The sequence below is a fragment of the Talpa europaea genome (genome assembly GCF_964194135.1).
Source record: "Talpa europaea genome assembly, chromosome: 14".
NCBI classification, from domain to species: domain Eukaryota; kingdom Metazoa; phylum Chordata; class Mammalia; order Eulipotyphla; family Talpidae; genus Talpa; species Talpa europaea.
In genome coordinates, this window is record NC_140082.1 from 49,134,302 (window position 1) to 49,147,969 (window position 13,668).

Here is a 13,668-nt window from a genome sequence, read left to right on the forward strand (position 1 = left end):
ATTTATTCTTTTTAAACTTAGTCCAGACTATTCATGAGATTTAAAAAACAGTGTTATGTAAATATTAAGTTTTGTATTTTATACAAATCAATTTATATATCTATATTGATATACATGTCAGGAGTTGCAGCTTAAAATGCTAGGAATTTAAATACAGCTTTAAGGAAGTTGAGGTTAAAGATTAACTGGCTTGGGGGCAAGGAAGGTTCCTAAGCATGGCTTGAATAGGCCCAGTTGATATCAAGGCATTTAATTGGCACTGATGATACAGGGTGGGTAGAGCTTTTATAGATCATGGCCAAGACTTTTTTTTTTTAATTAATTAATTTTTTAAAAAAAGATTTATTTATTTATACAAGCTCTGGGTACAGTCAGAAGCGCGGGAGGGTGAGGGAATTCACCAGAGCCAGAGCGGGGAGCAGAGCAGGCAGAAGGACCAAAGTACACTGCTGAGGGGAGCAGCGGGCCGCAGGAGAGGTCTGCGCGCCATGTGGGACCCTCCTCCGGTGGCCGGGGAGCAGCCGGGGATTGAACTGGCACCACAGAGGCTGCGGGCAGCCTCGCAACCCGGCGCTCAACCGCTGCGCCACCGGGGAGGCCCCCCAAGACTTTTAATTATTTTATCACCTTTGCTTTTAGCCTGGAAGGTTGAAATGATCCATTTAATATCTGATTGTACCCTTAGCTGCGGTGACTTCTTCACCTCAGACAGGGATCTGGACTTAATGATGAAATTATTTTTTAAAAGATTTATTTATGCATGCAAGAACTGGGGTGTAGGCCAGGGATACAGTGGGTGAGAGGATTCACCAAAGACAGAGTGGGGAGCAGAATAGGCAGATCTACTGAAATACACTGCTGAGGGAGCAGCAGGTGAGTCAGCAGAGGTCTGCTGTGCCATGTGGGTCACCTTCCTGGCCGGGGATCGAACTCGTGCTGCAGTGGCTGTGGATAGCTTCATAGTGCTGCATCTTAACCCCTTGTGACACCAGGGGGGGCCCAATGATGAAATGACTTAAGACTTTTGAGAGGCTGCACGAGTCCCTGTAGGAGGTTGGGGTGGGATAGAGCTTTATGTTTAACCTGTTCTCAGCTGCTTGATTTCTGTCCATATTCATGGAAGCCATGACTGAGCATCATGTTAAAGTTGTCATTGCTTCTTATTGTGGTTGTTATTATTGTGCATTAATTATCGTTGTTACTGTTATTAAGACTGCAGGAGATATGCCATCCATGCTTAGGGCCACAGGGCAGTGGTTCCCAATTTTGTTCCCTGAAACACTCATTAAGAAGACCTTAAGCCTCCAAATAGGTTTGGGAAACTGCGGCATACCCTGTTTCCCTTGAAGGTTTACAGAAGAGGTTCTGGGAATGCCTGCAGGGGTAGAGAGTGAGCTGTTTAGCCGAGCAGTTACTAAATCGAATCACATGGCATTTAATTCCAGTAACAGTTATTAATTCCCAATTCTGTGGAAACACCTTGAGAAGCCCCGCCTTCCACTTGAAAATTCTTGCAAGTGGAATTTTGGGACAAGGCATATGCATGTTTATAAAGCTCTAATACTGGACCAAATGTTTGACAGCTATGACTGGGATCCTGTCTATTCCAGGGCAGGGCTTTCTAAGAAGGGTGTTCTTGGGTTCAGGCTGTCCTGCTGTTACAGAAAGGGGTTGTTATAGAAGAATCTCCATAAAATGGGGAGGTTCCATGCTTCCTGCCCCACCTAATGAAGGGTGGAGCAGAGCAGTCAGGAGAAGCTACAGGAGACTTGGAGAGACCGGAGGAGGCACCTGGAAGCAAAGGGCATGCTGGTTTCTCCGCTTTGGACTTGTGCTAGGGGCCTGAGAGACGTATGAAGCTGAGACATGCAGAGACACTTGGAAGAGAAACGTGGGTGAGAGACAAGTGGGGAGGCTGGCAATAGCAGTTGCTACCCTGATTTGTACTTTGATTTTTCTCCTTTCATCCCAGACTTGCCTGGCTCCTTCTGTCCCTTTCCTGTACTTCCCTGCCAGAAGGTGCCTTGGATTTATGACAAGTTTTCAGGCCTTAGCAACCCTGCTTCAGGCCAGCCCTGTTTGGCTGGGCATTTGCCCACAAGAGGATGGGTAACTGGGTGTTTTATTGGGAAACTATTACCCTTTCTTCTCTTCTCTCTCTAGGCACACTAATCCTATTGAAGTTCTTTTGCACTGAGAGTATGCTTTGTCTTTATGCAGCAGATGGCAGAAGCCCTTTAGAGCATATAAGTTTGGGGGGCCCAGGGCGCCCCTCAGTCTGCACACTAACATTGCCACTCCCATTGCCACAGCTGACTGTTCACTCCATTCCTCCATTGAACATGTGAGGATTGAGCTGCGGGGGGCCAAGGGTGATGGGGGGAAGTATTTCTTTTTCATAAAGGATGATAGTGAGTAGGTAGCCTGCACTTCCAGGTGGAACCGCGTGTCGCTGCTTTTGCAGCACCTGGCTGGGAATAGCATGCTGCAGATCCCAGCCCAGAAGGCCAAGCACTAGCCAAGTGGTGGGAGTGAGCTGGGGTCCAGTTGACCTTGAGTTGACCCTGGTCCACCCATACTCCTGCCTTCCATCTGGGTCTAGGAGCTGGACATGCAGGACAGGGCAGGAGAGAAGAACGGGCACTGTGCGGCTGAGCCCACAGCTGGTGAATCAGCTACCTGTGCCCCCACCAGTTTGGAGCCAGAACCTTTCTGGTTTGCAACTTCTCTGTGGTCTTGTCTCTCCGAATCTTAAGCCTGCAATAGGACTATCAGCCTATTGAAGGTGGGTTGTTCATATTTTTCTTTGATTCCTGACAGTACCTTGCATAGAGCTGAATCCATAGGAAAGGACCACCTAGTTGTGCCCAGCAGGGGGTTAAGAGGGTCACTCCACCCATGGAGTGACCTGTGGGTGGTGGCTGAGCTCTTCTGCAGGCCATGGTGAGCAAGAGTAAACCCAGCGACATATGCTGAGGCTACCTGCCTCTTTGGAAGCTCCTTCCCCACCCCTCCCAGCATAGCTAAATCTTAAAACGATATCAACTAATAGCCTTAACAAGGTCAAATGCTTTTTTAAAATAGCATAGTTTCTTTTCATTTTGCTATTGGTGAAGAATTTTCTTAGTTATTAAAAGCAACACCCCCCAGAACTGTGTCACAGAAGAGCGCTTTCTGAGCGTTATTACCTTATTATGAATCAGTATTTTGTCACAGAACTTTGGAATCATGTATCAATCTATTATTGGTTGTTCCTCAGAGAGGCTATTTTTTGGCTATTTTGTTTTTTTTGTACGCGTGGCATAACCTGTAACCTTTACTACAAGAAGTGTTTTTTCCTCCTCCACCTTCCCTTAAACCTCTCTGACCCTTCCCCTCCCTCTTAACCTCAGAAACCACACTTTGCTTATGCATGTCTAGCTTGTAATTATTTTGCTTTGTCAATTCATCTACTATGATTCATCATTTTACTCATTTATGAAAATGTGCGGTATTTATCTTTATCTTTCTGACTTATTTACTGCTCATAATTTCCACAAGCTCCTTCCATTTTGCAGTGAATGATCAGTTCCTCTTGTAGCTGAATAGCATTCCCTTGTGTGGATAGACCCATCTTCCCCGTGTAGTTATGCCAGTGGGCACTTCACTCACTTCCGTGTCCTTGCTAAAGTAAAAAATCCTGCAATAAACCTTGTGGAGCACATACTTTTGGAGGTGGATGATGGTTTCCTATTCTTTTTTTTTTTTTTTTTTGAAGATTTAGGTTTCCTATTTTTTTCACTAAATACCAAAGAGTGGGATTACTGGGTCATTTGGTAGTTTCCTTTTTAGATTTTTTTTTAAAAGATTTATTTTATTTATGTATACAAGAACTGGAGTATAGGCCAAAGGTACAGGGGGTGAGAGGATTCACCAGAGAGAGTGGGGAGTAGAACAAGCGGATGCACTGAAAGACACTGCTGAGGGGAGCAGCGGGTGAGACAGGAGAGGTCTGCTGCACCATGTGGGTTAGCTTCCTGGCCGGGGATTGAACTCAGGCCACAGTGATAGCTTGACAGTGCTGAGACTTAACCCCTGCACCACCAGGGAGGCCCCTCCATTTTTCATTTTCTAAGGTAAGTCCAAATGGTTTTCCAAAATGGCTGCACCGGTTTATGTCCCCACCTACACTGTGTAAGGGCTCAAGAGAGGTTGCTTAGTTGGAATATCTCTCCTTATGGACCAGGGAGAAATACCAAAGGTATTGCGACTTACCTAAATCCCATGGAAGGATGTCAGATAAAGCTGTACCCAGCACCCTTCAAAGCAAGGGATTGGACTTATGCCATCCATTTGTGCTGTTAGCAGCAATTTTAACTAACTTACGATTGAAATCTTATCTCCTTCCAGAAAGGATGTAGGACAGAGACAAAATGCATCCAGAAACCAAATAATTCTTCCATAATTTTGGAATGCTCATCTTGTGAAAAAAATTTTAATGGGGGCAGGTAGATTTGTTGATTATAAAAACTGTAGGCACAGCTGTAATTCCTGTCCCCGCCAGATCCAGATTCTGTGCATTCAAACTGTCACAGCACTGTGGGTACCCGGCCTCTGGTTTTATGCCTCACTCTGACTCTTTTGGTGTCATGCAGATATTGTAATCGCCTATTTCTGTATGTTTTAGATTAATGATTGCAGAGTTATTCAAGAATTTTAGGTCAGGCGGTTTCCTTCCCTCTAGGACACTATTTCTCAAGAGGTGGTCAGAATTATTGAGGCAAGGAGCTGATTAAAATGAAGATTTCTGGGCCAGCCTGGTCCCAAAGGTTGGCACTTGGGAGGGGGCTTGCATCTTTATTAGTTCCACAGGATGTTCTCCTGCACACATTAAGTCCAAGAATGAGCACCTAAGGGCCTCAGAAGAACATCTTTAAGAGGCCCTCAAAGGGAAATGGTTTCTACTGCACACGTCTTCTGGGAATTGGCCCATAGAGTCATGTGTAATGTCATGTCATCTGCCCCTGTGTGATCTGCATCAGCCACCTTGGCCGGGCCTTTGGGATCCACTGAAGGGTTTCCTGTGGTTACTTGCAGATATCCCGCCAGCAAGGTGATTTCTCACTGCTGCTTCCTCCTCAGTCAGGGGGCAACGTGTCTCATCCCTTGGTGTCCCCACAGGTCCTGGGTTTCCTGTCCCTCCTCCCTCCCTCCAGAAACCCCCACTCACTCTCCGTCCTGTTCTCCTTTTGTCCTTGGCTCTGAGTCAGGCAGTGTGCTCCTGCCCACAGGGACTTGCAGGGGCTGAGAGCAGTCCGAGTGCAAAGTGAGCTGAGAAGAGGGAAACAGTGTGTGTGCCTGGGCGGGGTGAGCGAAGGGAGTTGGGGGTGGCGGTGGGTGAAGAGGACCTTGAAGCTCGTTGCAACAGGAATGCCGTGCAGAAGGCTTGCTTGGAAGCAGGCAACACATGGCTTCTGATACCAGGTTTCTCTGGGAACATACCCCCTCTTCTTCATGCTGCTAGACCCCTTTCCTTTTCCCAGTGCTGCTCCCAGCCCCAACACCAGGGCAGGGTACTGCTGTTGTCCCCCCACCCCCACCCCCCGCACCTCTACCCTCTAACCCAGGCCCTGGAGAAGCTCCCACGAACACACTGGACCTAGCAGCCATGTCTTTTGGGGCTGGAGCTTGAACTGACACCTACTTTGTCCTCTCTTCACCTTCTCAAAGGCTCCCCTGGGCCAGAGGCTACTGCTGTGCTGCTTCGGCCTGTGTGGACACGTTAGCAGTTGTGCAGGCTGCTAATGAGCAGGAGTAATCCCAGCATGCAGCTTTTCTCCTATAGGAAATGAAGGGGCTTGACTCTTCTGTAGCGGAGACATTTTAAGTGTAGCGTTCCCTTATACTCCCTTGTGCTCCCCCTGCGTAAACCGGGTTCCTTGGGAAATGCTAATGCAGCGTGAGGGTGGCCTGCTGCTGCGCACATTGAAATCTTCAAATAAGACAAGTACTTGGCGGTGGTGAACAAGTCAAACCTTTCCTTTTTTTTTTTTTTTTTGCATTTTATTTCTATTTTTTTAAATATATTTTTTACATCATTTTTCATTTTTGCACAATGTATGCATTTTCATCTTGGTTATATTCCCCATACAATTCCCACCCCCCTTATTTTGACCCTAATCCCTCCTCCCCTCTCCACCGCTCCCCCCACAGTGTGTCTCTGGTTTATAGCTGCTTGTGGATTTTGATTTTTACTTTATTACTTTGAAAATGGTAGGTACAGCCTAAAAGTTTAGCTTAAACTTTCTCACAAAGCAGACATCTCAGTTTCAAAAACTGTCCCAACTCTTGGGTATGAAGGGAAAGGGAAATCAGTTGAGAGGGAAATCAGATATCAGCAGATCGTGTCTCCAACCACCATGTTTTTCTGTCATTGCAGGTGATTTTCAAAGCCAAGTCAAAATACTCTCCAGAATTACTCAAGTACCGGTAAGTCTGCACCCCAGGGTGCTTCTATCTCTGATGGTAAGTAAAAGGCTCACATGTGAGGCCTGTTTCTCCAGGGGTGGGAATTGCACATCACTGTGAGCTGCCCCAAGCAGACCTGCTGCTTGTTTTGAAAAAACAAAATCAAACTGAGTTAATTTTAATGCTCTGATTTATTTTATATTTTAACGATTTTATTTATGCATACAAGAACTGCGCTATAGGCCAGAGGTGTGGGGGTCAGAGGATTCACCAGAAACAGAGTAGGAAGTAGAACAGGAAGATCTACTGAAATACACTGTAGATGGACACAGCGAGCGAGCCAGGAGAGGTCTGCTGTGCCATGTGGGTAGCTCCCTGACCGACAGGTCAAACTCGTGCTGCTGTGGCTGGGATTGCTTCATAGTGCTGTGCTCAACCTCTTGCGCCACCAGGGAGGCCCCTGTTTGACTTTATTAAATGGTTATGAATCAGGCAGCATTCCCTCTAGCAAGTAGAAAGGAGTCACAAAAAGTTGTACAAAATGGAAGGTTTTTATAGCTGGAAAAGATGGTGGGACAAGAGAAGAAAGATTTCAGGCTGTCACCTTTCCTTGGGTAAGGGGAGTAGGAGGATTTTTATGCAGATTACCTTATGAGTGTGGACCAGAAAATTCCAGATTGATTAGTTTAAAATCTCACTTTTGGGAGAGGGTAAAACCACAGTAGGTTAAGTCGTGGTGGGGCTAGGCATAAACGGCTCCATTTTGCCCGCCCGCTCTTTTTTTAACATTGCTAAGTGAGGGGCTGTAAGCATCTTACCCATTGCATGAAGAATCAGCTCTCTGAGTCACCACTTGCTGGGTCTGCAGCGTATATACCTTGTTTAGAAATAAATCTTTGATTTTTTTTTTTTAATAAATAAAAAATGTGAGCCAGATTTTGCTTTTCCCTTTCTATAAGAAATCTAGGCTACTGGGGGAGAAATTTAAATTGGCTTCACAGTCCCAACTCTCCTGTCTTGGTGGGAGGTGGTCAAATACTGGATTTGCTGGCAGCACTGGCCTGCACTTCCTGTCCTGGTTCCAGCATGTCCTGCTTGAGGCCAACAGGGTCACGAGAGTGTGTCTCCTCTGCGTTGACTGACCAGCCAGAAGCTGCTGCTTCTGGTCATGCAGCAAGGTGTTCTGCTCAGATGTGCGGTCACACTTACTTTCTTGTTTTTGGTCTTTTTCTCCCTATCGGCTGGTTATTGTAACCCTGTGGTTTGGTTTGAAAGTGTTTTTTGGTCAATGTACAAAATGTTTTTCCCACGGAAACACACTCTTGTGATACGGTCTCCTCCCCCCGCCTTCCCTTTTAAAATTCTCTATCTCCAAATCTCCCTCTTAATTCCAGAACTTCAGGCCAAGGGGAAAGGTTATGTCTTGCAAGTTATTTTTCTTTTCATTATAAAAATTACAGAAGCTCATTGGGAAGGTGATAAAATAGAAAAAGACAGCAAATATGTGGATTTTGACATATGGAAAGAAAGAAGACATGTCTGTGAACTCTCCCCTTACCCCCAACCCTAAGGAAATAAAAGGACGTAATCCACTGTAGGTTTTCATAGACATTTTCCAAGACAAATCTGATACCTGATTGCATTTCCAATTTTGCTTTCTGACCTCTTATTTTCGTGTTCAATCATAAGTAACTTTTCCATTGTTTCACATCTCACACACCTTCTGTTTCTTTCAGACAGTACCAGGTTTTTGCTCAGCAAGTGGTCCTGTAGGCTCAGAGAATAGGATTTGATCAGAAGAAATCCAGAGGGCAGGGAGGTTTGAGAAAACAGAATGACCAGCTTGCATAAAGACAGGGAGTTGGGGGGCACACAAGAAGGGTTTGAGGGACAGTGTGAAGACTGACTTCATTAGCATGTGGGGTGCCCACAGAGTGGTCTGGCTCCAGAGTATAAGGGAGTAGGGGCTTAGGGTGGGGATGAATTCGGACACACAGTGGTCTCTGGCCAGAAGGTGTGTGGGAGTGGCAGTGATAGGAGAGGGCTCCGACAGGAGACAGGAGCGGGTAAAGAATGGGCTGAATCTGATAACCGATTGAGTGGGGGTAGAACACGGATTCAAAGAGGAGCTCTATGGTTTCAGAATCTGCAAAATCACAGCGCCTTTAAGCCAAGACATGAAACTGAGGACTGACGTAGCAATGTTCCTTTGGTAGAATGTGGGTTCTGAAAATTGTGTGACAGACTTTGCCAGTGGATAGTAAATTATTAATTGTAAGACATAAAATCCCATTCAAATTAACTATGCTGTCAGGAATTATTATATAACCTTGATATGAGGGCAGGAAATAAAGCCACAGCTGTACCATTGCCCCTCCCCTGCCCCCAACACATGCCCTGTCAGTTGCAGTGTCTGGAGCTGGGACTGGACTCCATATCCCATGTCCCCATCTTTGATGGATTTTGAAGACTCCCTTGTCATCTCTAGCTTCAGAGCTACCTTTTGTTGATGGTTTTCTGTTTTGGGACTTGCAAGCATAATTAACATAGGCTTTTTTTTTTTTTAAAGATTTATTTTTATACAAGAACCAGGGTACAGGGTACAGATGCGTGGGAGGGTGAGAGGATTCACCAGAGACAGAGCGGGGAACAGAACAGGCAGACTGATGAAATACACTGCTGAGGGAGCAGTGGGCGAGACAGGAGAGGTCTGCCTTGCCCTGTGGGATTCTCACCAGCCGGCCGGGATTGAACCTGCCCTGCAGAGGCTGTGGACAGCTTCACAGTGCGGTGCTCAACCACCTGCGACACCAGGGAGGCCCTAAGCCGTTTTATTTTTGAGCTGAGTGGTCTGTTCCTTATTTGCATGTTGAGGACTGATATCTACCTGAAATAGACATGATGGGGACAGTCCTGAAAAAGAATTCAAGGCTGATGATTTCAGTTTTAGTAGATCTAAGAAATCTTTGTGTAGACTATACACAGTCCCTTAGGAAGTGTGTAGCTCAGAAAGACCACGTTAAAAATGGCCAGCGACTCAGCCTGCGTCCATTCAGCAAGTCACAGCAGACCACTGCACCCCGTAGCAAGTGTGCAGTGAATGTCCCCAACATGCCCACTTCATCAGTGATTTTTTTAGAATAAAACCTTTTCCTAATTTATCTCAATCCTGAAAAGCAAACTGAAAGGTAGATATTGTTTATTGTATTTCCAGATGACACTAAGGCTCAAGCAGTTTGATTTCGCTCACGTTCATAGAGTGTAGAATTCCTCGTGCTCTGAGAAGCAGCTGCTTCTCCAGCCTGTGTGCCTCATGCTTAGCTTGTCCCTGGGAGCAGTGAGGTGCTTCCCCTATCAGGGACACAGTCTCATTCAGTCCTCACAAACCTCCCAGCAACAGGAAAAGGGAGGTGCAGAACCTTCCTGAGTACAATCTGCAGTCCGTTTGTAATTTGAGTCCAGGAACTACCACTCCAAAAGGCCATGCTTTTTAAGTGTTTAACTTTGGTGCATGTTTTGCTTTGCACAGTTAACTAGACAATATCCCATTTCATTCTAGATCGACACCGAAATGTGCAGCCAATGTCTAGAGGTTGTGCCAGCCGCCATATAGGGAACGGTGCCTTCAATTTCTCTCTTGTCTTTTCCAGGCTGCCCCTCTACCTGGCCTCATTCTTCATCAGTCTGGTTTTCCTGCTGGTGAATTTAACCTGTGCAGTATTGGTGAAGACAGGGACTTGGGAGAGGAAAGTTATTGTCTCCGTCCGAGTGGCCATTAATGACACGCTCTTCGTGCTGTGCGCCGTCTCTCTGTCCATCTGTCTGTACAAAATCTCTAAGATGTCCTTAGCCAACATCTACTTGGAGTCTAAGGTAAGGTGGAAATGTGCTCATGCTCCATTAACCTTTTCTAAAAACAGTTTCCTTGTTTGCCAACAGAACTCAACCAATACCTTTCACACCTGACCTCCTACAAATGATTAGCCAGGCTGTGGTGGCCAAAACAGGCATGGAGTCCACCCAACTTTGTATGTGGACGATTCCACCCCAGGTGGTGTGGCCTCACTGAGTGAGTGATGTCTCTGGCTTTATACATGGCTTTTAGAGACTGACATAGGACGAACGAGATATTAGTGCTGGTGATAGTAACAGAAACAGATCTCTAATGTTCACTCTACTCAGGCACTTTTGTAAGCGTCATGATCCTCACAGGTATTCTCCTCACTAAGGAAACTGAGGCACAAGGTGGCTGGGAGCATGCCTGAGATCACGGTCTAGGAGGTAAAGGCCCAGGATAGAGCCTGGCAGTCTGCCTACTGCACCCTGTCATGCTGCCCTGGAGACAGATTCAGCTCACTCCCGGGTGGGCTGTGCCACAAAAGGGCTTCCTTCTGGGGTTCAGGACCACAGGCCTGAATGGGATGTGAGGCAAGCCCCTGAACCCTCTTTTTTTTTCATTGCTATGTTTCACATCCTAGAATCTTCTTTCTCCTTTCCTTTCCTAGGAGTGATGACAAGGGCAGATATGCCATCTGAAGCTAAGGTGCCACGTGCCCCTCATCAACTTGATCCCAAATTCTCCCTTCATTGGGAAGCCCAGTGCAGTATGGAGGCTGGGGGCAGATGCCCCAGGTTCTCCCTGGCTGTGGGTCCCCACCCCGCTGTCACATCTCTGAGCCTTGGCTTGCTTGCTTCTAAAGCGGTGGAGTAGATTCCTGTAGCAATTTTGCTTCTGAAACCCAGTGACCGTGTGTCTTCGGCACACCCTTTCTTTACCATGTGGCCCATCTGGCTCTATCTTTGGCCTGTCTCCCACAATATTTTGTCTTCAGTAGTGAACAGATTAAAATCTGTGCCTCTAACTTCAAAAAAACAGAGCCTTCCTCGGGGTGTTCTGTGATTTTACTGCACTCCTGCACAATCTCTGAAGGTAGTGCTGCAGAGACCTTTTTTTCATTTATAAATTTTGATGAATTTTAGATTAGATTTTGCTTTAACTTTCTATTGTGTGCCTTGTAGGGCTACACAAGACTTTTAAAAACAGATTTTGTGGCATTAAAGGGAGGGGTTAAATTTTTATAGTCAGAATACCACTTGAGATACCCCCTTGCAAACAAGCTAACAAACCACTACTGGCAAAATAAAATCATATCTTGGATTTAGCTAGTGACTTCCAAAGGCAAAACTCAAAAATGTTTAACTTTTACATTGTGTGAACTGCCTAAGTAGGTCTCCTTTGACTGGAAATTAATGGCGTTATATATCAGGGCACAAATCACTATTTGCACATAATTACAAACCCTGAGTCACATTAGGACGCCATTACTCCCAGGCTACAAGGTTTTGGGTTTTGAGGAAGCAAGTGCTCACTGTCCAGACAGTCAGAGCACAGCCTTCCTAGGGGTCGCCCTGTGAGATGGATTGGTTGTCCCCAGGACAGAGGCCAGGTGCTCTGCTCATAGCTGAACATCCTCTTCGACCTAGGCAGTGGTACTTAATAAGCCACCTTTCTTGTTGTATCAAACCTATGCCGTAGGCAACTGGCCCACATTTTAATCCCATTAAAGTCATATGCAAATCAAGTATCAGGATTTAAATCGTCTCTATGACGATCATTTGAATGTGGAATGAGCTGAGGTTGGCAGCGGGTGGGGGTTCCCACATGAGATTGCACTGGCTCAAGCACTTGCAGAGTTCCTGGGATGAGTCAGTTGGTGCTCGGGGAGGAGGCTGGTGTCCTGGGCCCTGAATGGATGCACCCTGACGGCTCCTGCTTTTCCAGGGATCCTCCGTGTGTCAAGTGACTGCCATCGGTGTGACTGTCATCCTGCTTTACACCTCTCGAGCCTGCTACAACCTGTTCATCTTATCGTTTTCTCAGAGCAAGCTCGTCCATTCTTTCGATTACGACTGGTACAATGTGTCCGACCAGGTCAGTGGGTGCCAGGGAGGTGCTGTCTGGCCCACGGCGCTTTGCCTGGCAGCCTTCATGTGACAGAAAGGCATAAGCTCCTTCTGTCTGCTGGAACATGCTAGGTGACCTCTTCATCTATACAAGGGAGTCATAGCACCCACCTTGTCCTAGCGCACATCTTCTGAGAAAACTAGGAAATGCACATGTATGCGCTTGGAGGCATTCATCAGGCAGTGCTTATATCTTTGTTTTTTTAAGTGTTCCCACATTTTTTTTAGTGTTCTCCCTTTAAATGTTAAAGGGTGAAATTTGCAAAGGTAAAAACATTACATTCAGGTTTCAGAAAGTTGGCACATATAATCTAATAGCCTTTGAGGAAATTAGGACAAACGACTGACGATATGCAGGTGTTAGAAAGAGCTCATTTTACTAGTGGTCTCAATGTGATTAAATTGCAAAAGCTCCTTAGGTTTTCCTGGAAAAATATTGAAGACCCAACGGTTGGGTTGTCAGAAAAGTCATGACATATTCTTTCTATGTTTTTCAAGCAAAAATGCGTCATGACTTTTCCAACAGTGCTCTATGTGCAAATCCACTTTGAGAATTCCACTAGTCCTCAAAACCTGGACTACATTAAGACTTGGGAAGATGGCCTCCCCGGTGGCGCAGCGGGTTGAGAACCATGCTGTGAAGCTGTCCGCAGCCTCGACAGTGCGGGTTCTATTCCGGCCGGCCAGTGAGAATCCCACAATGTGCCACAGACCTCTCCTGTCTCACCCGCTGCTCCCCTCAGCAGTGCATTTCAGTGCATCTGCCTGTTCTGTTCCCCACTCTGTCTCTGGTGAATCCTTTCACCATCCTGCGCCTCTGGCCTGTACCCCAGTTCTTGTATAAAAATAAATAAATCTTAAAAAAAAAAGACGGGAAGAAAGAATAAAATGACCATGGTAAGTCAGACCTGTGATCACGGAAAGATGAAATTCAGAAAAGGCACATGTGAGGCACTGCACTTGGAAAGGATGAAAAATAAAAAAAAACGACCCCTTCCACTGCTAATCACATCGATGCCACAAATACAGGCCGGGAGAAAGTTGAGCGAGGTGCTCAAGGTGTGCTCTGTTTTGAGAAAATCAAATAAATATGTAAACTTCTAAACTTCAAACAACGAAGAGACTTAGTCATAATACACAAAGCATTTGGGATGGTTTATAGTAAAATACAGCCATTCCAGGGTAGGTCAGCAGCAGGAAGCCCATTCACATCGTTGTGGCACCATCATCCTGTGGGAATTTTCCATCTCCCCAAAC

The 13,668-nt window shown here is 46.0% G+C and overlaps 1 protein-coding gene across 1 annotated transcript in view; it reads left to right on the plus strand.

Annotated features, from left to right (window-relative positions):
• GPR137B (G protein-coupled receptor 137B) overlaps positions 1 to 13,668 on the plus strand; it is a gene marked incomplete at both ends in the record, with an annotated part of 38,565 nt that overhangs the window by 15,351 nt on the left and 9,546 nt on the right. The window contains 3 exons of the mRNA XM_084253645.1: positions 6,419 to 6,468; positions 10,098 to 10,320; positions 12,230 to 12,379. Coding sequence (XP_084109771.1) covers positions 6,419 to 6,468; positions 10,098 to 10,320; positions 12,230 to 12,379 — 423 coding nt within the window. The remainder of the gene's footprint in view (positions 1 to 6,418; positions 6,469 to 10,097; positions 10,321 to 12,229; positions 12,380 to 13,668) is intronic.